The following is a 27,675-nucleotide window of genomic DNA, read 5'->3' on the forward strand; positions in this document are numbered from 1 at the left end:
ACAGTGGAAACAGTGTCAGACTTTATTTTTTGGGGCTCCAAAATCACTGCAGATGGTGATTGCAGCCATGAAAGTAAAAGACGCTTACTCCTTGGAAGAAAAGTTATGACCAACCTAGATAGCATATTCAAAAGCAGAGACATTACTTTGCCAACTAAGGTCCGTCTGGTCAAGGCTATGGTTTTACCTGTGGTCATGTATGGATGTGAGAGTTGGACTGTGAAGAAGGCTGAGTGCTGAAGAATTGATGCTTTTGAACTGTGGTGTTGGAGAAGACTCTTCAGAGTCCCTTGGACTGCAAGGAGATCCAACCAGTCCATTCTAAAGGAGATCAACCCTGGGATTTCTTTGGAAGGAATGATGCTAAAGCTGAAATTCCAATACTTTGGCCACCTCATGTGAAGATTTGACTCATTGGAAAAGACTTTGATGCTGGGAGGGATTGGGGGCAGGAGAAGAAGGGGACGACAGAGGATGAGATGGCTGGATGGCATCACCGACTCGATGGATGTAAGTTTGAGTGAACTCCGGGAGTTGGTGATGGACAGGGAGGCCTGGGGTGCTGCGATTCATGGGGTCACAAAGAGTTGGACATGACTGAGTGACTGAACTGAACTGAACTTCTCCTGTTCACCTCTATCTTCCTCCTCCCTCTTCTCTACTCCATGTCACTCTGTGAACCTCTCTGGGTGTCCCTCACTGTGGAGAATCTTTTCACTATTAGCCAAGATGTTTTATCATTGGTGCTGTTTGGATGGAGAAGTCTTGAGGCTACTGTAAGAATAAGACTGAAAGCCAGAGGCAGGAGGCCTTAATGCAAAACTTGAGAACACCAGAAAACTCCTGACTCTAGGGAACATTAATCAGCAAAAGCTCACCAAAAGCCTCCATACTTACACTGAAACCAAGCTCTACCCAAGAGCCAGCAAGTTTCAGAGCAAGACATACCAAGCTAATTTTCCAGCAACACAAGAACATAATCCTAAGCATTAAAATATTGGCAGCCTAAAGTCACAACAAATCCATAGACACCTCAAAACTCATATTGGACACTTCATTGCACTCCAGAGAGAAGAGATCCAGCTTCACCCACCAGAACAGTGACACAAGCTTCCCTAACCATGAAACATTGATAAGCCACTCATCCAACCCCACTCACAGGAAGAAACATCCACAATAAAAAGGAACCACAAACTTTCAGCATACAGAAAGGACACCCCAAACACAGCAACCTAAACAAGATGAAAAGGCAGAGAAATATTCATCAGGTAGGAGCATGATAAATGCCCACCAAACCAAAAAGGAGGAGATAGGGAGTCTATCTGAAAAAGAATTCAGAATAATGATAGTAAAGATGATCCCAAATCTTGAAAACAAAATGGAATTACAGATAAATAGTCTGGAGACAATAACTGAGAAGGTGCAAGAAATATTTAACAAGGACCTACAAGAAATAAAAGAGTCAATCAATAATGAATAATGCAATAACTGAGATCAAAAACACTCTAGAGGGAGCCAACAGTGGAATAACTCAGGCAGAAGATAGGATATGTGAGGTGGAAGATAAAATGGTGGAAATAAATGAAGCAGAGAGGAAAAAAGAAAAAAATATGAAAGAAATAATGACAACCTCAGAGACATCTGGGACAATGTTAAACACCTTAACATCCAAATTACAGGAATCCCAGAAGAAGACAAAAAGAAAGGCCATGAGAGAATATTTGAGGGGATAATAGTTGAAAACTTCCCTAAAATGGGGAAGGAAATAGCCACTCAAGTCCAAGAAACCAAGAGAGTCCCAAACAGGATAAACCCAAGGTGAAACACCCCAAGACACATATTAATCAAATTAACAAAGATCAAACACAAAGAACAAATATTAAAAGCAACAAGCGAAAAACAACAAATAACACACAAGGGGATTCCCATAAGGATAACAGCTGATCTTTCAATAGAAACTCTTCAGGCCAGAAGGGAATGGCAGGACATACTTAAAGTGATGAAAGAGAAAAACCTACAACCCAGATTACTGTACCTAGAAAGGATTTCATTCAGATATGAAGGAGAAATCAGATGCTTTACAGACAAGCACAAGCTGAGAGAATTCAGCACCACCAAACCAGCTCTTCAACAAATGCTAAAGGATCTTCTCTAGGTAGGAAACATAGAAAGGGTGTATAAACTCAAATCCAAAACAACAAAGTAAATGGCAACAGGATCATACTTATCAATAATCACTTTAAACGTAAATGGGTTGAATGCCCCAACCAAAAGACAAAGACTGGCTGAATGGATACAAAAACAAGATCCCTATATATGTTGTCCACAAGAGACCCACCTCAAAACAAGGGACACATACAGACTGAAAGTGAAGGGCTGGAAAAAGATATTTCATGCAAATGGAGACCAAAAGAAAGCAGGAGTAGCAATACTCATATCAGATAAAATAGATTTTAAAATAAAGGCTGTGAAAAGAGACAAAGAAGGACACTACATAATGATCAAAGGATCAATCCAAGAAGAAGATATAACAATTATCAATATATATGCACCCAACGTAGAAGCACTGCAATATGTAAGGCAAATGTTAACAAGTATGAAAGGAGAAATTAACAATAACACAATAATAGTGGAGACTTTAATACCCCACTCAAACCTATGGATAGAACAACTAAACAGAAAATTAACAAGAAAAGACAAATTTAATTGATACAATGGACCAGCTAGACCTAATTGATATCTATAGGACATTTCACCCCAAAACAATGAATTTCACCTATTTCTCAAGTGCACACAGAACCTTCTCCAGGATAGATCACATCCTGGGCCACAAGCCTTGCCTTGGTAAATTCAAGAAATTTGAAATCATTCCAAGCATCTTTTCTGATCACAATGTGGTAAGATTAGATGTCAACTACAGGAAAAAAAAAAACTATTAAAAATACAAACATATGGATGCTAAACACCCCACTTCAAAATAACCAACAAATCACAGAAGAAATCAAAAAGGAAATCAAAATATGCATAGAAATGAATGAAAATGAAAACACAACAAACCCACACCTATGAGATTCAGTAAAAGTGGTACTAAGGAGAAGATTCATAGCAATACAAGCTTACCTCAAGAAACAAGAGAAAAATCAAATAAGTAATGTAACTCTATACATAAAGCAATGAGGAAAAGAAGAAAGAAAAAACCCCAGGGTTAGTAGAAGGAAATAAATCTTAAAAATTAGGGCAGAAATGAAAAAGAAACAAAGGAGGCCATAGCAAAAATCAACAAAGCTAAAAGCTGTTTTTTTGAGAAAACACCTCTAATAGCCAAAGAAGTCTTGAGAACAAATAATGGAACTGGAGGAATCAACCTGCCTGACTTCAGACTATACTGCAAAGCTACAGTCATCAAGACAGAGTGGTACTGGCACAAAGACAGAAATATAGATCAATGGAACAAAATAGAAAGCCCAGAGATAAATCCATGCACCTATGGACACCTCTTTGACAAAGGAGGCAAGAATATACAATGGAGAAAAGACAATCTCTTTAACAAGTGGTGCTGAGAAAACTGGTCAACCGCTTCTGAAAGAATGAAACTAGAACACTTTCTAATGTCATATACAAAAACAAACTCAAAATGGATTAAAGATCTAAATGTAAGACCAGAAACTATAAAACTCCTAGAGGAAAACATAGGTAAAACACTCTCTGACATAAATCACAGCAGGATCTTCTATGACCCACCTCCCAGAGTAATGGAAATAAAAGAAAAAATAAATGAATGGGACCTAATTATACTTAAAAGCTTTTGTGCAATGAAGGAAACTATAAGCAGGGTGAAAAGACAGCCTTTGGAATGGGAGAAAATAGTAGTAAACGAAGCAACTGACAAAGAATTAATGTCAAAAATATAGAAGCACTCCTGCAGCTCAATTCCAGAAAAATAAACGACTCAATCTAAAAATGGGCCAAAGAACTAAACAGACAGTTCTCCAAAGAAGACATACAGATGGCTAAGAAACACATGAAAAGGTGTTCAACATCACTCCTTATCAGAGAAATGCAAATCAAAACCACAATGAGGTACCATCTCACATCGGTCAGAATGGGTGCTATCAAAAGTCTATAAACAATAAATGCTGGAGAGGGTGCAGAGAAAAGGGAACCCTCTTACACTGTTGGTGGGAATGCAAACTAGTATAGCCACTATGGAGAACAGTGTGGAGATTCCTTAAAAAACAAAATAGAAATGCCTTATGACCCAGCAATCCCACTGCTGGGCATACACACCAAGGAAACCAAAATTGAAAAAGACACGTGTACCCCAATGTTCATTGCAGCACTGTTTATAATGACAAGGACATGGAAGCAACATAGATGTCCATCAGCAGACGAATGGATAAAAAAGTCGTAGTACATATACACAATGGAATATTACTCAGCTATTAAAAAGAATGCATTTGAATCAGTTCAAATGAGGTGGGTGAAACTGGAGCCTATTATACAGACTGAAGTAAGTCAGAAAGAAAAACACCAAACAGTGTATTAATGCATATATATGGAATTTAGAAAGATAGTAACGATGACCCTATATGCGAGATAGCAAAAGAGACACAGATGTAAAAATGGACTTTTGGACTCTATGGGAGAAGGCGAGGGTGAGATGATTTGAGAGAACAACATTAAAACTTGTTTATTATCTAAAACATGCTTATTATCATATGTGAAATAGATCACCAGTTCGATGCATGAGACAGGGTGCTAGGGCTGGTGCACTGGGATGACCCTGGGGGATGGGATGGGGAGGAAGGTGAGAGGGGGGTTCAGGATGGGGAACACATGTATACCCATGGCTGATTCATGTCAAATATGTGGCAAAAACCACTACAATGTTGTGAAGTAATTAGCCTCCAATTAAATTAATTTTAAAATGCAACACATCTAAAAAAAAAAAAAGCAGAGACATTACTTTGCCAACAGAGGTCCTTCTAGTCAAAGCTATGGTTTTTCCTGTTGTTATGTATGGACATGAGAGTTTGAATATTAGGAAAGCTGAGTGCTGAAGAATTGATGCTTTTGAACTGTGGTGTTGAAGACTCTTGAGAGTCCCTTGGCCTGCAAGGATATCCAACCAATCCATCCTAAAGGAAATCAGTCCTGAATATTCATTGGAAGGACTGATGTTGAAATTGAAACTCCAATACTTTGGCCACCTGATGCCAAGAACTGACTCATTTGAAAAGACCCTGATGCTGGTAAAGACTGAAGGTGGGAAGAGAAGTGGACGACAGAGGATGAGAGTGTTGGATGGCATCACCGACTCAATGGACATGAGATTGTGTAAACTCTGGGAGTTCACGATGGACAGGGAGGCCTGGCATGCTGCAGTCCATGGAGTCAAAAAGAGTTGTACATGACTGAGCGACTGAACTGAACTGAACTGTGCCTCAGATCAAAAAAGAAAAAAAAAAAAAAAAAAAAGACCTTCCTCCAAAAACGTAATAGACAGAAAAATGAGTGATGTAGAAATTTTGATGAGGTTTGAATCGTTGTGGATTAAAAACTTGATCTTTTAATCAAGAGATCAGCAAGTGTCCATTGTTAAAAGAGGGGAAAGAAGGGATTATAAGACACGTCCAACTCTTTTTGGACCACATGGACTGTAGCCGGCCAGGCTCCTCTGACTATGGGATTTCTCAGGTAAGAGTACTAGAGAGGGTTGCCATTTCCTTCTCCAGGGAAACTTCTCGACCCAGGCATGGACCCACGTCTTCTGCTTTGGCTGGCATATTCTTTACCACTGAGCCATCAGGGAAGCCCATTTAAACTATAGGTATCCCATAATCTAGTCAGCACTTGAAACCTTTCTCTTGCCAGATAATTCACCCTATATTTATATCAATGCCCAACTCACTGATGACTGACAAATTGGAGGATCATCATCAACATTAATAAGATCATTAGGCATCACAGGCCAAATCCATTACAGTGAGACTAGGCCACCACACTTAAATGCAAGCAGGCACACCGAGGCTTCTGGGCAGGCAAAAGGCATCTGTGCCTTTTTCTCAGGAGAGTCCACTACAGTAACTTAGGGTTTAACCTTATCACATTTCACCAGTACTGCTGTCCAGAGACCTCCACGTACTGGAGAGTCTAGAGTAAGCTGAGGAGTGTCCTCATCATGCTGTGAGATTGGACATGAAATTTACCATGGTGTACCCCAAGATGGAAGAGCGAAGAGTTGGTTTAGGTTGTGCACCTTATAGGGAGAACCCAGGAGTAGGTTGGGTCTTCCAGATTTCAATATTAACTACTTCATCCTCCAGGCCTTGCATTTCTAGGCTCAACAGTGCTAATCTGCTTTGCCCCTACCTCTTACTCATTCTAGTCTCTGCACCAGCAGGACGAAAAATTTAACTATGGGACAAATTTTCCTGAGGACATTGCTCAAGACAGTTCTGAATATGGAAGTCTCCAGGAAAAAATTTTAGAAGACATCCTCTTCCATAGTGTATTCTCTCAGGAATTTTCTGTCACCTATCAATCCAGCCATCCAATACACAGTGTTTAACACATGGTAAGTGCTAACTGCCATGCTTAGCACTGGGAGGGACTGAGGTGTGTTTATTTTGGTACATACCGTGAGGTTCTGGTTTATGTTGCCATTTAGTAGATAGATACATAAGGTATTCATTTCAGAATTTTTTACTGAAGTGAACTGCCATTTCCCTTGTATCTCTGAAAAGCTCCTTGATTTCCTACTAATATTAACAGTGGAACTTATTTACGTATACGAGATTCTGCCCCTGGGCGTTTTATTCTGTTCTAGAGACCCTGTACAAGAATATTTAAATCACGGTGGCGTTAAACACGTTTTAATATCTGATAGGGCCAGTTTCTGCGCAGTGCACATTTTTTTTTTTTTTTTTCTCTTTCAGGAACGTGTTCGGGCCGGCGAGAGGGGGCGGGGTCGCGCCTCCTCCGCGGCTCTGGTTCCAGTGGAGCTTCACCGACGCAGAGATGGAAATCCCGAGGCTGCTCCCGGCTCGCGGGATACGACAAAGCGGCGGGGCTCGCAGCCCCGAGGGCGGCGGCCGGCTCCGCGGAGGTCCTGACCTGCGGGCCGGTCAGGCTCCGGCGCGCCGCCTCCTGCTGCTCCGGGGCCCCCAAGATGGCGGGCCCGGGCGGCGGCGTGAGGAGGCCAGCACGGCTTCTTCGTGCCCAGGCCCGGGCCTGAGCCCGTTGGCGCTGAGGCCTGATCACGCTAGCGGCTGTGGCAGCGGCGGCGGGAGCGGCGGCGATGACTTCTTCCTGGTGCTGCTGGACCCGGTGGGTGGAGACGTAGATACCGCGGGCGCTGGCCAGGCCACAGGGCCCGTGTGGAGGGAGGAGGCCGGGCTGGGCCCAAGGCTCCCGGGGGGCGAAAGCGGCGCGAACCCTGAGGGCCGCCCTGCGCTGGGCCCCAGCTGCCTTTCGGCTATCCCCGCCCCAGTCCCGGCCTTGGCCCCGATCCCCGCTCCAGGCCTGGGCCCTGCCACGGCCTTCGCAGGCACTGTCACCATTCACAACCAAAACCTGCTGTTGAGCTTGGAGAACGGCGTCCTCACTCTAGCCACGCCCCCACCGCCCGCCTGGGCGCCTGGGGTAGCCCCTGCCCCGCAGCCCAGGGGTCTGATCGCCCCACAAGCTGGGATCCCTCATGCCGCGCAGCCTGGAGACTGTCCCGAGCTGCCGCCTGACCTCCTGCTGGCAGAGCGGGCAGAACCTGCGCCTGCCCCAGCGCCCAAGGAGGAGGCAGAGGGCCCCGCGGCCGTTGAGAGCCCCCGCGGGCCGCCAGGCCCGGGCCAGGGCATGTTGCTGTACCTGTGTCCTGAGATGCAGTGCGGACAAACCTTCGCCAAGAAGCACCAGCTGAAGGTGCACCTGCTGACACACAGCAGCAGCCAGGGCCAGCGGCCCTTCAAGTGCCCCCTGGGTGGTTGCGGGTGGACCTTCACCACCTCCTACAAGCTCAAGAGGCATCTGCAGTCACACGACAAACTGAGGCCCTTTGGCTGCCCAGCAGAGGGCTGTGGCAAGAGCTTCACCACCGTGTATAACCTCAAAGCACACATGAAGGGCCACGAGCAGGAGAACTCATTCAAATGTGAGGTGTGTGAGGAGACCTTCCCCACGCAGGCCAAACTCAGTGCCCACCAGCGCAGTCACTTCGAGCCTGAGAGGCCCTACAAGTGTGCGTTTTCCGGCTGCAAGAAGACATTTATCACAGTGAGTGCCCTGTTTTCCCATAACCGCGCCCACTTCAGGGAACAGGAACTCTTTTCCTGTTCCTTTCCTGGCTGCAGTAAACAGTATGACAAGGCTTGTAGGCTGAAAATTCACCTTCGGAGCCACACTGGTGAGAGACCATTCCTTTGTGACTTTGAGGGCTGTGGCTGGAACTTCACTAGCATGTCCAAACTCCTAAGGCACAAACGGAAGCACGACGACGACCGGAGGTTCATGTGCCCGGTGGAAGGGTGTGGGAAATCTTTCACAAGGGCCGAACATCTGAAAGGCCACAGCATAACCCACCTGGGCACGAAGCCTTTTGTGTGCCCAGTGGAAGGTTGCTGTGCCAGGTTCTCTGCTCGCAGTAGTCTCTACATTCACTCCAAGAAACACTTGCAGGATGTGGACACTTGGAAAAGCCGATGCCCAGTGGCCACTTGTAATAAACTCTTCACATCCAAGCACAGCATGAAGACCCACATGGCCAAAAGGCACAACCTGCGCCAGGATCTCTTAGCTCAGCTGGAAGCTGCAAATTCTCTTACACCCAGCAGTGAACTTACCAGTCAGGGGCAGAGTGACCTCAGTGATGCTGAGCTTGTGTCTCTCTTGTCTGATGTGCCTGGTAATAGTTCTGCTGCAGTACTGGACACGGCATTGGTGAACTCTGGCATCTTGACTATTGATGTGGCTTCTGTGAACTCCACTCTGGCAGGAAACCTCCCTGCTAATAATAATAATTCCTTAGGGCAGGCAGTGGACCCTCAGGCCTTGATGGCCACCAGTGACCTTCCTCAAAGTTTGGATACCTCACTCTTCTTTGGAACGACAGCAGCAGGTTTTCAGCAGGGTCCCTTAGATATGGATGATGTCTCAAGTCTAAGTGCGGGGCCGTTGGCATCTCTGAGCTCTTTGGCTGTGAAAAACTCGAGTCAAGAGCCCCAGGCTTTGATCCCTAGCAGTAAGCTAACAGTAGACACAGATGCTCTGACTCCTTCAAGCACCCTTTGTGAAAACAGTGTCTCAGAACTACTGCCACCAACCAAAACGGAATGGAATGTACATCCTGACTCTGACTTCTTTGCACAGGAGGAAGAAACCCAGTTTGGATTCTCCAACCCAGCAGGAAACCATGGGTCTCAGAAAGAAACAGATCTTATCACAGTGACTGGCAGCTCATTTTTGGTATGAACTAAATTCTGTTCATTCCTGCCACATGGCTTACTTTTATTGATGACACCAGTTTTGGGAATATTCTGGACTGAATGCTTAAATACAGTCATTTCTTATAGGTCTGAAGGAAAACAGAGCCCTGGGCTGCAAGTTTGGAGATTTACATCCTGATCTTGAGTCTGGAACTTGCGGGTTGTGTGACCTTGAACAAGTCACTTATCCTATCTGAGCCTTAATTTCCTTATTTATGAGATGAAGTGGTTTGAATAGATTGTTCATGTGGTCATTTTAGCTCTATTTTCTTGAGTTTGTGCTCTTGAAAATTTTAGGACCTTTTACAATGATTAACAATTGCATATGCTGCTAATGTAAAGAAAAGTGCACTGAGAGTTAATGATCTGAATACATAGAACTGGTGTTTAACTTTAAAATTGTAGTGGAAACTTCTTGCAGTGCCAAAATCTCTAAAATCTAGTGGTAGTGCTTAAAAAAGAAAGCTGAAAGTCTGGGTTAGCTCTTTTTACATTTTTATCTTTCTAGCCTCTTTTTTTTTTTTTTTGATGGAAGGCTGTGTTGGCGAAAGTGCCAAGTGTTTGATATGACTCAGAGTCAGAAATATTGACTTTGTGGTGTTGAAAAAGTGGCCTTAAATAAGTCATTTTCTCTTACTAACCCTATTTCCCTAGGTGTCATGACTTCATTGTAATTTACACATACCTGATGCATTGTAGTCTTCCTTTTCTATCCTATTAGTTAGGTTTGGAGGGAAAATGTTTTGTACTTTGGCATGCTTTAGTGAAATATTATGACCTTTTCTGCCCTCTCATTCCCTTCTTCAAAGAGAAACAATTTGCATAATTTAACATCATGCTTGTGCAGGCAATAATGCTTGATGCAGGTTAACAAACAGAAAAGGGAATCTCTGTCTCCTACAGATTAAGGAATTTTTACCACACAGTTCTGTGACTTTGCCAACCTGTTCATTAGACCAGGACAGTGTCTTTGCTCTGCCTTCAAAGCTGTCTTGTAGAGTGATGGGAAAGCCTGTGGTGCCAAGAAAATCTGGAAATGGACCAGAGTAAGATTTTCTTCCCTCTGTGCTCCAGAGAGTTCATTGTTTGCCTTCTTCCAGAGTTGGAATGAGAGATTTACTTTGCATTTTGAGTAAATATTATCTGTCTTATCTGAACATAGAATTTTATAGTTTATGTAGCACTTTCACAACTGTTATATTTGATTCTCACAATATTTTGAGATAATTGTGGTAAAGTTGCAACTATAAGTCATATTAATATTTACTTAACTCATGTCTGTGTTTGTGTGTGTGTGTGCATGTGTGTGTATGTATGTATGCACATCAACTTTCATTCTACTCTTCAGAGTTTCATGGTAACTTTTGTTTATAACCACTTGTTCTGTTCCATCGTAATTGATGTCTGTTATCTTCTGCCAGCTCTACTCCCTTTCTATTCTCTCATATGTGCATTACATTCCTTGCCATGATCTCTGTTTTTTTGAATTAGGTAAGTTTTTTTCATGGTCACCATCTCTTAACCATTCAGGACATGGCCCATTTTTCAGTCCCAGTATTTACTGCAAGTCTGAATTAAGAAATTATTTTCTGGAATTAGAGGTCAGAGTGTTTGTATATGAATCAAATAATAATGGGCATATTTTATGTAAGGTTTTAGTGAGACATGTAGTTTTTTATTTTTCTAATTTTTTACTATGTAATTCTGCTAGCAAACACTATTGCTCTGAAGCATTCTAATCCAGTACTGTTTGTATGTATGTTTGTCGATAACAATTATTGTAGCACTTTGGCAGTGCACTTTATAATTTGCCATCTTGAAATGCATCTGTGCTGTCTAATTTTTAAATTGGTTGTACTCATTCAGTGAAAAAGCAAAAAGTATACATCAATTTGTAATCCAAAGAAATGGTCAGAGTGTAATTGTTTTTAACCGTTTAACAGTTCTCCCTCAGCACTTTCAAAAAATTTAAGCCCATTTTAGAAATGTGTTGTCATCACTTAAGTCCAAGAGGAAGGTCTTAAGCATCTGTTAATATATATAACCATAAAGATATTTTAAAATCCTGTCATTTTGTTTCTTTTATCCCTCATTAAAAATGATCTTAAAATATGCTTTTGTTATATTCTGTTGCATTGTCAAAGGACAGGCTCTATTTTTCTTGAAGATAAAAATCTTGTATTTATGGGCCTACATGGTTTCTTTCAGTCAATTTGTTGAAAAGATTTCTCAATCAATACCTTTTTTCCAAACTGATGGTGAAAATAGCATGAAACTACAGTCAGAAGTACCACTACAAGCATAATGGTTATATTTTTGTTAGTGTTGGCATAAATTTGCCATTCAGAAGAAAACAGTGGGGTATGATTTAATATTATCTCATTTGTTTTTTGTGCTTTTTCAGTCTTTGATTTATTAAAATTTTGCCAATTGAAATCCTGGCAGGGTGATCACCATGAGTTGAAATACTTTTATCTTGACATTTTTACCTTGATCTCACTATAATATTACATAATTGAAAGGCTTGAGTAATAGAAGTGAAACTTGATAGAATATAAGGGTCATTTTTCTCTGGATCAAATACTTCATATTCCTATCCAGGAAAAATAGAAGGGTATTTATGACTATTCCTTGGTTCCAGATAAAGCATTGATTAATTCCCTGTTTGTGAATATCCATAATCCCTTTGTAATTACTGATATCAAACAGATCCACTTGATGATTTGTTAATAAAACCTAATTTGGTTGCAGCTAACTCAAACTATTGATAACAGTGATGATTGAAATATAAGACTGAGCTGAAATTTATGTAATTCATGGTTCTGAACTAAAGATTTGCTTAACAATTTTTTAGAAAGTTAAATATGTTATGAATATTTAGAAAACAGGTTATCAAGCACTTTGGCAGAACACAACTATATATTAAAAGCAAAACACTTATTACAAATGAATTTTTTATATTTTTCCAATCTAAGTTGATTTGGTAACATTATAAGCTTATTGTATATTTCATGCTAATTTATTGCCTATATACAAAATACAGGATAGAAAAGTACTAGAGATTCAGATAAGAGGAATAAAATGTGAGCTATTTCTTAATTTTGGAGAGGAAATGCAAATTTACATTAAATATTTCACATCAAATCAATATCAGCAAGTGTGTTTTCAGACATTAAATTAATGGCTTGGAGGAAAGGAGGAGCAATAGCTATGCTTTAATGTATGGTTAGATTTAATTACATAGATAAGAAAATAGATAAATTCCAGTCAGGAAAAAAAAGCACAAGAAAAGAATTTGAAATGCGATTGGCCACAAAACACTTGGAAAGACAACTAGCTCAAATGCAGGATGCATGTTTGATAAGTGGTAGGTCTTAGGATTAGACTGCAAATATGGAACCAATCTCTGAAGAACTATGGAAACGAGTCACACTGGATAGGACTTATTCTGGATATGTTTAAGAGTCAGTGAAAATATTAATATTTAAGAAAAGAAGTTAAATGATGAATATATAGAAAGTTTAATATACTAGACATGTACAATGTGAATTTGGTTAGGGGAAATAGGAAAATCATTTAGGACGTTACTGTAATAATTTCAGGGTTCTGTGATGAAGGCTTGGATTGGGGTTGTGGCAGAAAAGGACAGATTGGAGATGTTTCTAAATTGGAGAGACATATTACTTGGTGACTCACTGAATATATGAGACATCTATGAGAGAACAGAAGATCAGAAATGATGCTTTAAGGATTTTTTTTGAAAACTAAAACTTACATTTCATTAACATGAACAAAACGTTGGGTATTGACTGTTTCCAGAAATATATACTGAAAGAAAATTAATTTAGGGCATGTTTAATTCATTGAGAAGTGAAGAATCAGTTAAACCCTGAATGAACTATACATATTGTGAGTTATACACACTATTAGAGAGGGGCTATTTCATATCTCTTGGCTCCTTCATATAGTCTCAGATTTATATTCAATGTCTGTACATTGGTTTGCCTTTGAGTATTAATATCTGCAGTCATCTTCAACTTCATATAACACCCTCCCACAATCCTCTGCATCAAAATGTGCTATGTTACCTTGTCTGACAATTTTTTCTTACAAGTCTCTTCCCTACAATGGATATTCAACAGATGTTTTATGTAGTACTTAGTAATATAATAAATCACTTCTCCAGAATTGAGAGGTGCTGTGTAGTCATTACTTTCAATAGTTCCTCAATATAAACTCTGCTAGATTGAATTTTACCTATATTTTTCTCATATTAGAAGAGATAGGACCAGAAATGTCCAAAACTAACTTCCATGTGATCCTTAGGGCTCCTTATTCATGATTCCCTCTGTGACTAACAATGTGGTGTAGGAACTAAGTCACAGGGATCACATCCTCTCTTACTTATATATCCTATCATATCTTCACATTTTTTTTTTTTTGGTTACCCTTACCACTAATGGTGATAACTCAGATGGAATGGAGTCCAAAGAAAAAGTGAGAGAACAAAAAAGTAGCATAAATAATTACATAGCAATTATATTTTGTTTGATGGTGAATTTTGCCATCTGATGTCCTGTCATCAACAGAACACTTCATTTCATTCTTCTTTTCTGCTAACATTTCAGTCAGTTCAGTTCAGTCACTCAGTCATGTCCGACTCTTTGTGACTCCATGGACTGAAGTAGTATGCCAGGTTTCCCTGTCCACCACCAAGTCCTGGAGCTTGCTCAAACTCATGTCCATCGAGTTGGTGATGCCGTTCAACTATCTCATCCTCTGTTGTCCCCTTCTCCTCCTTCCTTCAGTCTTTCCCAGCATCAGGGTCTTTTCTAAGGAGTCAGGTCTCCACATCAGATGGGCAAATTACTGGAGCTTGAGCTTCAGCATCAGTCCTTCCAATGAACATTCAGGGCTGATTTCCTTTTCAATTGACTGGCTTGATCTCCTTGCAGTCCAAGGGACTCTCAAAAGTCTTCGCCAACACCACTGTTCAAAAGCATCAATTCTTAGGCACTCAGCTTGCTTCATATTCTGACACTCATGTCCATACATGACTACTGGAAAAACCATAGCTTTGAGTAGATGGATCTTTGTTGGCAAAGTAATGTCTCTGCTTTTTAATATGCTGTCTAGGTTAGTCATAGCTTTTCTTCCAAGGAGCAAGCCTCTTAATTTTATGGCTGCAGTCACCATCTGCAGTGATTTTGGAGCCCAAGAAAATAAAGTCTGTCATTGTTTCCATTGTTTCCTCCATCTATTTGCCATGAAATGATGGTACTGAATGCCATGATCTTAGTTTTTCAAATGTTGAGTTTTAAGCCATCTTTTTCACTCTCCTCTTTCCCTTTCATCAAGTGGCTCTTTAGTTCCTCTTCACTCTCTGCCATAAGGGTGGTGTCATCTGCATATATGAGGTTATTGATATTTCTCCTGGCAATCCTGATTCCAGCTTGCACTTCATCTAGCCTGGCATTTCACATGATGTACTCTGCATATAAGTTAAATAAACAGGGTGACAATATACAGCCTTGATGTACTCCTTTCCCAATTTTGAACCAGTCTGTTGTTCCATGTCCAGTTCTAACTGCTGCTTCCTGACCTGCATACAGATTTCTCAGGAGGCAGGTCAGGTGGTCTGGTATTCCCATCTCTTGAAGAATTTTCCGCAGTTTGTTGTGATCCACACATTCAAAGGTTTTGGTGTATGTCCAACTGTTTACGACTCCATGGACTATATAGTCCACGAAATTCTCCAGGCAAGAATACTGCAGGGGATCCCCTGGAGAAGGGAATGGCAATCCACTGCAGTATTCTTGCCTGGAGAATTCCATGGACAGACCATGGGGTCACAAAGAGTTGGACGCAACTGAGTGACTAACACTTTCATCTTTGTTATAGCTTTTCTTCCAAGAAGCAAGGTAACATTTATGGGCCTGAAGAAACACTTGGCCTGCAGAAAACCATTCACTATTTTAAACAAAGCAAGACAGTGATTTTAAGAGCACTAATAAAGTGTGAATCCCTTAGGAATATCTCTTTCTGTTATCAGCTTTTTAAGAAATGGATAATTATTGAGTGCTTACTCTGTGTGAGACACTATAAAGTTTAAAACAAAAGCTTGCATGCATGCTAAGTTGTTTCAGTCGTGTCTGACTTTGTGAACCTATGGACTGTAGCCTGCCAGGCTCCTCTATCCTTGTGATTCTCCAGGCAAGAATACAGGAGTGGGTTGCCATGCTGTCCTCCAGGGGATCTTCCTAACCCATGGATTGAACTTGTGTCTCTTACATCTCTTGCATTGGCAGGTGGGTTATTTAAAAATTCATTCAAACAAACATTTTTGAGCACATGTTTGACAATCTGTTGTTATGCTCACAAACATTATTATATAAGTAAAGAAAACTCAAGCAATGAAAAATAATATATAGTCAAATTCTAAATGGTTATAGTTTAGAATGATAAAGATTTAAATAGCAGCTGTCGTTCTTAGAGTATGGAGTAAAAATTGTGATAAGAAAAAATTCAATACACAGATTATCAAAGGTACTTCAAAAAACTGTAAGATTCTAAACTTTAATTTGAGATACAGCAATTAGATTAAACTATCCTAAATTAAAATTTAAACAAAATTTTGAGTGGTACTTAAATAATCATAGCAGAATCCTTTGGCAAATACATTTTAAATTATGCTTTATTTTTATTTATTCTATACTGGAATCCTGAATGTAGAATTATATATAAAACTGATCTTCTGGAAATCATATAAAATAAATGTCATTTTCAAAGTGAAAACTATAGATAATAGTACTAAGATAAGTGAAATTTCTTAACACAGTTGGAAAGGGGAACAAAGTCCACCATAGCAAAACATGACTCTTTAGTGACAAGCAACACTGTGTTTTTGAGATGAAAAACAATTACAAATGGTAGCAAAAACAAAGACATTTCAGCTCTAGGCATTCTCCCTGTGGAATGAAGCCAAAAAATTATTAATCTTTAGCAGGCTCTATTTCCCTTTCTGTTTACGTGATACAATGCAGGGATAACTGTGGTATGAAACAACATTATACTGGATGTGGAAGAAGGAAGCTGGTTACCTATCTGTTTGTGGGGAATTAGCCAAAACAGAGAGCTGAAGTGGAAATTCCTCGGGCAATGACTCAGTGAATAAAGTAAAAGTTCATTCCAGGATAGTTCCAATTTTAGATTGTGTACTGCTAGACAGATATTTTTTTCTCTTGATGCATGTTGGAATTAATTAATACCAAATATAGCATTTGGTGTTTCTAAGGAAATGCAACATTTTTTACTCCCTTAAAGTCACCTTATGTTCCTGTGCTCCTTGGAGTTTATGATTATTACTTTATTAATTATCAATAATATAAATAAAAACAGTTATCAGATGCCATGACATAGTAATAGAACAAAGGGGATGTCATATTTATTATTTTTGCCTCACTTACCAGAAGATTGATTAAGTAAAACTTGTTTTTCTATTTTTTTTCCTTCCAAGATTCACTTTCCCATGGTTATGTCATTGTTTATGTACTTAGAAAGCAATAGGACTTTGGAGAATTGTTAAAATATTAATGTCTTTGCAATTATAACTTAGTAATTTGGCTACCTTGAAAATGGAGAAACCTAGGCCAGATGTAAAACTACTTCCCTGGCGAGGGCATAAGGAAAGGAATGAAGGACAAATTCACTGGGAAGAAAAGAAATTCCTTTCTGTTATTAAATCAGACTTTGTTTTTATCAATCCTTGTGATTAATCTTGTATATTTTACAGCATATTATAGTATGCTTTCAGAAGACTCTATATACAGGATTGAGTCTTTCTTAAAATGAGACTCTAAAAATTTGGTGACTTTTAATATATTTAATTTTTATTGAATTAAAATTGGGATACAATATAATGTTAGTTTCAAGTGTACAACATAGGGATTTAACAATTTTTTTTTAACTTTTAATTAGTTCAGTTCAGTCGCACAGTCGTGTCCGACTCTTTGTGACCCCATGAACTGTGGCATGCCAGGACTTCTTGTCCATCACCAACTCCTGGAGTCCACCCAAACCCATGTCCATTTAGTCGGTGATGCCATCGTACCATCTCATCCTCTGTTGTCCAGTTCGCCTCCTGCCCTATATCATTACCAGCATCAGGGTCTTTTCAAATGAGTCAGCTCTTCGCATGAGGTGGCCAAAGTATTGGAGTTTCAGCTTCAACATAAGTTCTACCGGTGAACATCCAGGACTGATCTCCTTTAGGATGGACTGGTTGCATCTCCTTGCAGTCCAAGGGAATCTCAAGAGTCTTCTCCAACACCACAGTTCAAAAGCATCAATTCTTCCATGCTCAGCTTTTATTATAGTACAACTCTCACATCCATACATGACCACCGGAAAAAGCATAGCCTTGACTAGACAGACCTATGTTAAAAAAAGTAATGTCTCTGCTTTTTAATATGCTATCTAGGTTGGTCATAACTTTCCTTCCAAGGAGCAAGCATCTTTTAGTTTCATGGCTGCAATCACCATCTGCAGTGATTTTGGAGCCCAGGAAAATAAAGTCAGCTACTGTTTCCACTGTTTCCCCATCTATTTCCCATGAAGTGATGGGACCGGATGCCATGATCTTAGTTTTCTGAATGTTGAGCTTTAAGCCAACTTTTTCGCTCTCCTCTTTTACTTTTTATCAAGAGTGATAGTTCTTCATCACTTTCTGCCATAAGGGTGGTGTCATCTGCACATCTGAGGTTATTGATATTTCTCCCGGCAATCTTGATTCTAGCCTGTGCTTCCTCCAGCTCAGCATTTCTCATGATGTACTCTGCATATAAGTTAAATTAGCAGGGTGACAATAAATAGCCTTGATGTACTCCTTTTCCTATTTGGAACCAGTCTGTTGTTCCATGTCCAATTCTAACTGTTGCTTCCTGACCTGCATATAGGTTTCTCAAGAGGCAGGTCAGGTGGTCTGGTATTTATATCTCCTTCAGGATTTTCCACAGTTTATGGTGATCCACACAGTCAGAGGCTTTGGCATAGTCAATAAAGCAGAAATAGATGTTTTTTTGGAATTCTCTTGCTTTTTTGATGATCCAGGGGATGTTGGCAATTTGATCTCTGGTTCCTCTGCCTTTTCTAAAACCAGCTTGAACATCTGGAAATTCACTGTTCATGTATTGCTGAAGCCTGGCTTGGAGAATTTTAAGCTTTACTTTACTAGTGTGTGAGATGAGTGCAATTGTGCAGTAGTTTGAGCATTCTTTGGCATTGCCTTTCTTTGGGATTGGAATGAAAACTGACCTTTTCCAGTCCTGTGGCCACTGCTGAGTTTTCCAAATTTGCTGACATATGGAGTGCAGCACTTTCACAGCATCATCTTTCAGGATTTGAAATAGTTCAACTGGAATTCCATCACGTCCACTAGCTTTGTTCGTAGTGATGCCTCCTAAGGCCCACTTCACTTCACATTCCAGGATGTCTGGCTCTAGGTGAGTGATCAAACCATCGTGACTATCTTGGTCATGAAGATCTTTTTTGTACAGTTCTTTTGTGTATTCTTGCCACCTCTTCTTAGTATCTTCTGCTTCTATTAGCTCCCTACCATTTCTGTCCTTTATTTAGCCCATCTTTGAGTGAAATGTTCCCTTGGTATCTCTAATTTTCTTGAAGAGATCTCTAGTCTTTCCCATTCTATTGTTTTCCTCTATTTCTTTGCATTGATCACTGAAGGAGGCTTTCTTATCTCTTCTTGATATTCTTTGGAACTCTGCATTCAAATGGATATATCTTTTCTCCTTTGCTTTTCACTTCCCTTCTTTTCACAGCTATTTGTAAGGCCTTCTCAGACAGCCATTTTGCTTTTTTGTATTTCTTTTTCTTGGGGATGGTCTTGATTCCTGTCTCCTGTACAATGTCATGAACCTCCATCCATAGTTCATTGTTTTCTTTTTAATTTATTTTTTATTGAAATATAATTGCTTTGCAGATTTTGGTTGTTTTCTGTCAAACCTCAACATGAATCAGCCATAGGTAAACATATATAATTTCCATTTTGAACCTCTGTCCCATTTCCCTCCCCAACCCACCCCTCTAGATTGATACAGAAACCCTTTTTGAGTTTCCTGAGCCATACAGCAAATTCCAGTTGGCTATCTATTTTACATAAGATAATGTAAGTATGCAGATGACACCACCTGTATGGCAGAAAGTGAAGAGGAACTAAAAAGCCTCTTGATGAAAGTGAAAGAGGAGAGTGAAAAAGTTGGCTTAAAGCTCAACATTCAGAAAACTAAGGTCATGGCATCTGGTCCCATCACTTCATGGGAAATAGATGGGGAAAGAGTAGAAACAGTGTCAGACTTTATTTTTTTGGGCTCCAAAATCACTGCAGATGGTGATTGCAGCCATGAAATTAAAAGACGCTTTCTCCTTGGAAGGAAAGTTATGACCAACCTAGATAGCATATCAAAAGCAGAGACTTTACTTTGCCGACTAAGGTCCGTCTAGTCAAGGCTATGGTTTCCCCAGTGGTCATGCATGGATGTGAGAGTTGGACTGTGAAGAAAGCTGAGTGCTGAAGAATCGATGCTTTTGAACTGTGATGTTGGAGCAGACTCTTGAACGTCCCTTGGACTGCAAGGAGTCCAACCAGTCCATTCTAAAGGAGATCAATCCTGGGTGTTCATTGGAAGGACTGATGCTGAAGCTGCAACTCCAGTACTTTGGCCACCTCATGCGAAGAGTTGACCCATTGGAAAAGGCTCTGATGCTGGGAGGGATTGGGGGCAGGAGGAAAAGGGGATGACAGAGCATCAGATGGCTCGCTGGCATCACTGATTTGATGGACATGAGTTTGAGTAAACTCCGGGTGTTTGATGGACAGGGTGGCCTGGCGTGCTGTGATTCATGGGGTTGTAAAAAGTTGGACATGACTGAGTGACTGAACTGAACTGAACCGAACTGAATGTAAGTTTCCATGTTATTCTTTCCATACATCTCACCCTCTCCTCCCCTCTTCCCATGTCCATAAGTCTATTCTCTATGACTGTCATTCCACTGCTGCCCTGTAAATAAGTTCTTTAGTACCATTCTTCTAGATTCTGTATATATGTGGTAGAATATAATATTTGTCTATCTCTTTCTCACTCACTTCATTCTGTATAATAGGTTCTAGGTTCACCCACCTCATCAGAACTGATTTAAATGCATTGCTTTTTATGGCTTAGTAATATTCCATTGTGTATATGTATCACAACTTCTGTATCCATTCATCTGTTGATGGATATCTAGGTTGCTTCCATGTTCTAGCTATTGTAAATAGTGCTGCTATGAACAATGGGATACATGTGTCTTTTTCAATTTTGGTTTCCTTAGCTTATATGCTTAGGAGTGGGATTGCTGGGTCATATAGTGATTTTATTTCTGGTCTTTTAATAAATCTCCATACTGTCTTCCAAAGTAGCTGTATCAATTTACATTAACCAACAGTGCAAGAGTGTTTCCTCTTCTCCACACCCTCTCCAGCATTTATTGTATGTAGAATTTTTGATGATGGCCATTCTGACTGGTGTGAGATATCTCATTGTAGTTTTGATTTGCATTTCTCTAATAATGAGTGATGTGGAGCATCTTTTCATGTGTTTGTTAGCTATATGTATGTCTTCTTTGGAGAAATGTCTGTTTAGGTCTTTTCCCCGCTTTTTGATTGGGTTGTTTGTTTTTCTGGCATTGAATTGTATGAGTTGCTTGTATATTTTGAAAAATAATCCTTTGTCATTTGTTTCATTTGCTATTATTTTCATCCATTCTGAGGGTTTACTTTTTCACCTGGCTTATAGTTTCCTTCTTTGTGCAGAATCTTTTAAGTTTAATCAGGTCCCACTTGTTTACTTTTGTTTTTATTTCCGTTACTCTAGGAGGCAGGTAATAGAGGTCTTGCTTTGATTTATGTCATCGAGTGTTCTGCCTATGTTTTCCTCTAGGAGTTTTATAGTTTCTGGTGTTACATTTAGGTCTTTATTTTGAGTTTATCTTTGTGTATGGTGTTAGAAGTGTTCTAATTTCATTCTTTTACATGTAGCTATCAAGTTTTCCCAGCACTTTTTTTTGAAGAGGCTGTCTTTGCCCCATTGTATACTCTTGCCTCCTTTGTAAAAAATAAGTTACCCATCGGTGCATGGGTTTATTTCTGGACTTTCTATTTTGTTCCATTGGTTTATAATTCTGTGTTTGTGCTGGTACCATACTGTCCTGATGACTGTAGCTTTGTAATATAATCTGAAGTCATGAAGGTTGATTCCCTCAGCTCCATTCTTCTTTCTCAAGACTGCTTTGCCTATTTGGGGTCTTCTGTGTTTCCTTATGAATGGTGATTTTTTTTGTTTTAGTTCTGTCAAAAATGTCATTGGTAATTTGATAGGGATCACATTGAATCTGCAGATTGCATTTGGTAGTAGACTCATTTTCAGAATATTGATTCTTCCTACCCAGGAACATGGAATATCCCTCCATCTGTTTTCTTTTGTCTTTTTAGGGAAGTTTATCCCTACAGATTTAATTCTTTTGTTGCAATGGTGAATGGGATTGATTCCTTAATTTCTCTTTCTGATTTTCCATTTTTGGAATATAGAAAACCAAGTGATTTCTCTGTATTGATTCTCTGCAAGTGATTTTCTGTATCCTGAAACTTTGCTAAATTCGCTGATTATCTCTAGTAATTTTCTGGTGGTGTCTTTAGGGTTTTCTATGTAGAACATCATGTCATCTGCAAACAGTAAGAGCTTTACTTTTCTGATCTGTATTCCTTTTATTTACTTTTCTTCTCTGATTGCTATAGCTAGGACTCCCATAACTATGTTGAATAATAGTGGTGAAAGTGGATACCCTTGTATTGTTCCTGATCTTAGGGGGGATGCTTTCAGTTTTTCACCATTGAGAATAATGTTTGCTTTAGGCTTATCATATATGGCCTTTTCTATGTTGAGGTAGGTTTCTTCTGTGCCCATTTTTTGGAAGAGTTTTAATCATAAATGGATGCTGAATTTTGTCAAAGGATTTTTCTGCATCTGTTGAGATTGTCATATGATTTTTCCTCTTTCAATTTGTTAACATGGTGTGTCACATTGATTAATTTGCATATATTGAAGAATCCTTGCGTTCCTAGAATAAATGCAGTTTGATCATGCAGTATGAATTTTTTGATGTGTTGCTGAATTCTGTTTGCTAAAATTTTGTTGAGGATTTTTGCATCTATGTTCATCAGTTATATTGACCTGCTGTAGTTTTCTTTTTTGTGTTGTCTTTGGTTTTGGTATCAGGGTGATGGTGGCCTCATGGAATGAGTTTGGAAGTGTTCCTTCCTCTGCAATTTTTTGAAAGGGTTTTGAAGGATAGGCATTAACTCTTCTCTAAGTGTTTGATAGAATTCTCCTGTGAAAGCATCTCATCCTGGGCTTTTGTTTTTTGGGAGATTTTTTTATCACAACTTTAATTTCAGTGCTTGTAATCAGGTTGTTCATCATTTCTATTTATTCCTGACTTAGTCTTGGAAGATTGCACTTTTCTAAGAATCTGTCCATTTCATCCAGGTCATCTATTTGATTGCCATATAGTTGTTCAGAATAATCTCTTATAATTCTTTATATTTCTGCATTGTCTGTTGTAACTTTTACTTTTTCATTTCTAATTTTGATTTGATTCTTCTCTCTTTTGTTCTTGATGAGTCTGGCTAAAGGTTTGTCAATTTTATCTTCTCAAAGAACCAGCTTTTAGTTTTATTAATCTTTAATATTGCTTCTTTCATTTCTTTTTCATTAATTTCTGCTCATATCTTTATGAGTTCTTTCCTTCTACTAATTTTGTTTTTTTTTTTTGTTCTTCTTTTTCCAGTTGCCTTAGATGTAAAATTAGGTTGTCTATTCAATGTTTTTTTTTTGTTTCTTGAGGTAAGATTGTATTGCAATAAACTTCCCTCTTAGAACTGCTTTTGCTGCATCCCATAGGTTTTGAGTTGTTGTGTTCTCATTGTCATTTGTTTCTAGAAATTTTTTTATTTCTCTTTTGACTTCTTCAGTAACCTGTTGGTTGTTTAGAAATGCATTGTTTAATCTCCATGTGTTTCTTACAGGTTTTTGTTAAAATTGATGTCTAGTCTCATAGCATTGTGGTTGGAGAAGATTCTTGGTATTATTTCAACTTAAATTACTGAGGGTTGCCTTGTGACCCAAGATGTGGTCTATCCTGGAGGATGTTCCATGTGCACTTGAGAAGAAGGTGTATTCTTCTGCATTTCGCTGGAATGTCCTCAAGATATCAATGAGATCCATCTCATCTAATGTATCATTTAAGACTTGTATTTCCTTATTAAATTTTCTGTTTTGATGATCTGTCCATTGGTGTGAGTGGGGTGTTAAAGTCTCCTACTATGATTGTGTGCCATTTTCTTAATTTAGGGGGGTTGATTCTGTAGATCTTTTTTCTTGTTTTATATTTCTTGAGTATATAAGTCCATTTAACATTTGTTGTAAAGCTGGCCTGGTGGTACTGAATTATCTTGACTTTTGCTTGTCTGAAAAGCTTTTTATTTCTCCATCAGTTTTGAATGAGATCCTTGCCAGGCAAAGTAATCTTGGTTGTAGATTTTTCCCTTTCAGTACTTTAACTATATCCTGCCATTCCCTTCTGGCCTGCAGAGTTTCTGCTGAAAGAACAGCTGTTAAATGTATGGGGGTTACCTTGTATGTTACTTATTGCTTTTCCCTTGCTGCTTTTAATATTTTCTTTGTGTTTAGTCTTTGTTAGTTTGATTAGTATGTTTCTCATCGAGTTTCTCCTTGGGTTTATCCTGTATGAGATTTTTTGCACATCTTAGACTTTATTGACTATTTCCTTTTCGACGTTGGGGAAATTTTCAACTATAATCTCTTCAAAAATTTTCTCATACCCTTTCTTTTTCTCTTCTTCTGGGACCCCTATAATTTGAATATTTGTGTGTTTGATATTGTCCCAGGGGTCTCTGATACTATTCTCAGTTCTTTTCATTCTTTTTATTTTAATCTGGTCTTCAGCAGTTATTTACACCATTTTATCTTCCAGCTCACTGATTCTCTCTTTGACTTCAGATATTCTGCTATTGATTCCTTCCACAGTATTTTTCCTTCCAGTAATTGTGCTGTTTGTCTCTGTATGTTTGTTCTTTAATTCTTCTAGTTCTTTGTTAATTGATTCTTGCATTTTCTCCATTTTGTTTTCAAGGTTTTTGATCATCTTTACTATCATCATTCTGAGTTATTTTCCAGGTAGTTTGCCTATTTTCTCTTCATTTATGGACTTCTGTGTTTCTAGTTGTTCCTGCATTTGTGTAGTAATGCTCTGCCTTTTCATTATTACTTTAAAAAAAAAACTTATTGTGTTTGAGGTCTCCTTTTCCCAGGCTTCAAGGTTGAATTCTTTCTTCCTTTTCATTTCTTCCCTTTTAAGGTTGGTCCGGTGGTTTGTGTAAGCTTCGTATAGGGTGAGATTTGTGCTGAGTATTTTTTGTTGTTTTTGTTTGTTTTTCCTCTGATGGGCAAGGCTGAGTGAGGTGGTAATGCTGCCTGCTGATCATTTGATTTGTATATTTGTTTTGTTTATTGTTTAGATGAGGCATTCTGCCCAGGATGCTACTGGTGATTGAGTGATGCTGAGTCTTGTATTCAAGTGGTTTCCTTTGTGTGAGTTCTCACTATTTGATAGTCCCAGGGTTAGTTCTTTGATAGAATAGGGCACTCCAAAGGCTCAGGGCTTGATCTCTGGTCAGGAACAAAGATTCCACAAGTGGTTTCTTATGTCATTAAGTGATATTGAAACAAATGTCCAAAAATGAGAAAACAAAGATGCACCCCAGACAAATGCCAGTTGCAAAATCAGGCATATAATTAAAGTAATGGAATATGCACTTATACATATACACCCATGAAGAAAGTCAAAACAATCCAACAAAAATAAAGTACAGTAGATTGACCCTACCCACAAAGGAAATCAAAAATTATATTTACAAGTTAAAAACAAAACTAACTAAAGCACAACTGGAAAACAAAACTAACAAATATGTTAAGAGGAAAGGAAAGAAAGAAAAGAAAGAAGGAATAGATATGTAAAGTTAAGTAGAGGTAGATGAAGAAGATTTATATACATTAATGATTAACTCAAGGGGCAAAGACCAATAGGAAAGGCAAACAAAGGAATAAGTGTAGAAAAATATAATAGGTTTAAAAAATTAAAAATTGAAATTATAAAAAAGAGAAAAAAGGAAAAAAGATAGAAAGAAAAAAAGAAAAAAAAAAAACCTCCACTGAACTGCAAAATGCCAACGTAGAGGTTTATAACAACAATAAAAATTGTGACTGAATATATACAAAACATATGCACCCGTAAGGAAAATCAAAACAGTCCAACAAAAGTAAAGTACAATAGACTGACCTGGCAAACAAAGGAAACCAAAAATTATTTCTACCAGTTAAGAACAAAACTAATTAAAGCACAAACTGGAAAACAAAACAAAAGCAAGATGCCAATTGGGGAATAAAGCAATGAAAATAAAACTAACAAATATTATAAGAGGAAAGGAAAGAAAGAAAAGAAAGAAAGAATGCATATACAAAGTTAAATAGAGGCATATAAAGCAGATTTATATACATTAAAGATTAACTTCAAGGGGAAAAGTACAGTAGGAAATGCAAATAGGAATAAATGTAAAAAATGATAGTAAGTTTAAAAAATTAAATATTAAAATTTTAAAAAGAGGAAAAAAAAAGGAAAAACTTCACAGAACTGCAAAAGCCCAATGTAGAAGCAGAGGTTTATAACAACAATAAAAAATGTGACTGAGAAAAGAAAAGCTCAAAAGCTTAATTAGATTTCATAGTGCCGATAAAATTGCAACTACAATGGGGAGAGGGGTGGGGAGAGGGGAAGAAAAGAAAAGAAAAACAAAATCTAACAGAGCAAGTGAAAACATAAGACTAATAAAAGTTTTACTTGTGTCACTGCTGTCAGAGTCCTTTCCCTCGCTGGGAGTAACAGCACACCTCCCCTCGCTAGGATGCCCTCCAGCACTGTATTGATCTCTAGACCTACTGTGGGGGCAGCTCAGCTGGTCCTACTCCTGTGTGTTCTTGCCTCCAATGTCCACAGCTATCAGAACTAGTGTGTTTTCTTTTGTGGGGGCTCTCAATATCTTTTTGTATATTCCATACACACAGAGTCTGCCTAGTTGATCATGTGGATTTAATCTGCAGCTTGTACAGCTGGTGGGAAGGTTTTGGGTCTTCTTCCTTTGCCACACTACCCCAGGTTTCAATTGTGGTTTTATTTTCACCTCTGCATGTGGGTCATCCACTGGGGTTTGCTCCTGGGGCTGCCCCGGAGGACTTGGGTTTGCCCCTGTGAGGGCCATGTGTGGAGGTGAGGCAGCTGCTTGGGTCGCAGGGCTTCTGGCAGCACCACATACTCAGGGGAGTTGGTGGCTAGGCAGTGGGAAATATAGTGCTCTAGAAGGGTATGGCAACTAGTATTGGATAATATGCTCCAGTACTCTTGACTTGAGAGCCCCCCTGACAGAGTAGCCTGGCAGGCCACAGTCTACAGGGTCACAAGGAGCTGGACACAACCAAAGCTACCCTGAACACATAGCCTCAAGGCTCTTTTTGCCTGTGGCAGCTCTGCTTCAGTGAGAGCTTAGCATGTATGTGGCATAGCTGCTTGGCTTGCAGGGACCCTGATGGTGGCAAGCTTGCAGGGACATGAACTGCTTCTGCTGGAGGAGTTATGGCCCTATCAGAGTCTTTTTTCAAGCCTCTTATAGCTGGTGATCAGAAAGGCTCTTTGGCCAGTCTTTCTCCATAGCTCTGCCTGTTCAGGAGCTTAGAGGGCTCCCTTGCCTGGGGTCCTTCTCTGTTGTTTGGTGCATCAGGCACTTAAAGTAGCACCCTGGTTTGGGTCCTATTCTGTAGTTCAGTGCTTCAGGCGTTTGATGGGCCAGCCTCTCTATTGTTAAGCTGCCTGATGCGATGCTGGTGTGTGGGTGAGAGGCTATGGTGATGGCTCCACCCCCTATGCGTGACTCAGCTGTACTGCCTTGCTTCGATGACTGCCTGGCTTTCTTCTACAGGCATTTCGCACCACAGTCTCCTCCCTCACACCCTCTCAA

General features: G+C 39.4%; 2 protein-coding genes across 5 annotated transcripts in view; both read left to right on the forward strand.

Moving 5' to 3' along the window:
* Window positions 1-27,675, forward strand: part of LOC106503826 — a 368,197-nt gene that overhangs the window by 19,569 nt on the left and 320,953 nt on the right. The window lies entirely within an intron of this gene.
* The window catches only part of LOC102173731 (zinc finger X-linked protein ZXDB), an 88,367-nt gene continuing 67,642 nt past the window's right edge, over window positions 6,951-27,675 (forward strand). For 3 of the 4 annotated variants that reach the window (XR_001917556.1, XM_018043760.1, XM_018043758.1), the window contains exon 1: window positions 6,951-9,456. Coding sequence is in view for 3 of the 4 variants with exons in the window: in XM_018043760.1 (XP_017899249.1) it covers window positions 7,021-9,456 (2,436 nt within the window). In the remaining variant the exon portion in view is untranslated. Of the gene's footprint in view, window positions 13,657-27,675 lie in introns of those variants that run through there. The other variant, XM_018043759.1, reaches the window with a different exon arrangement.

This window comes from Capra hircus, assembly GCF_001704415.2.
Source record: "Capra hircus breed San Clemente chromosome X unlocalized genomic scaffold, ASM170441v1, whole genome shotgun sequence".
NCBI lineage: Eukaryota > Metazoa > Chordata > Mammalia > Artiodactyla > Bovidae > Capra > Capra hircus.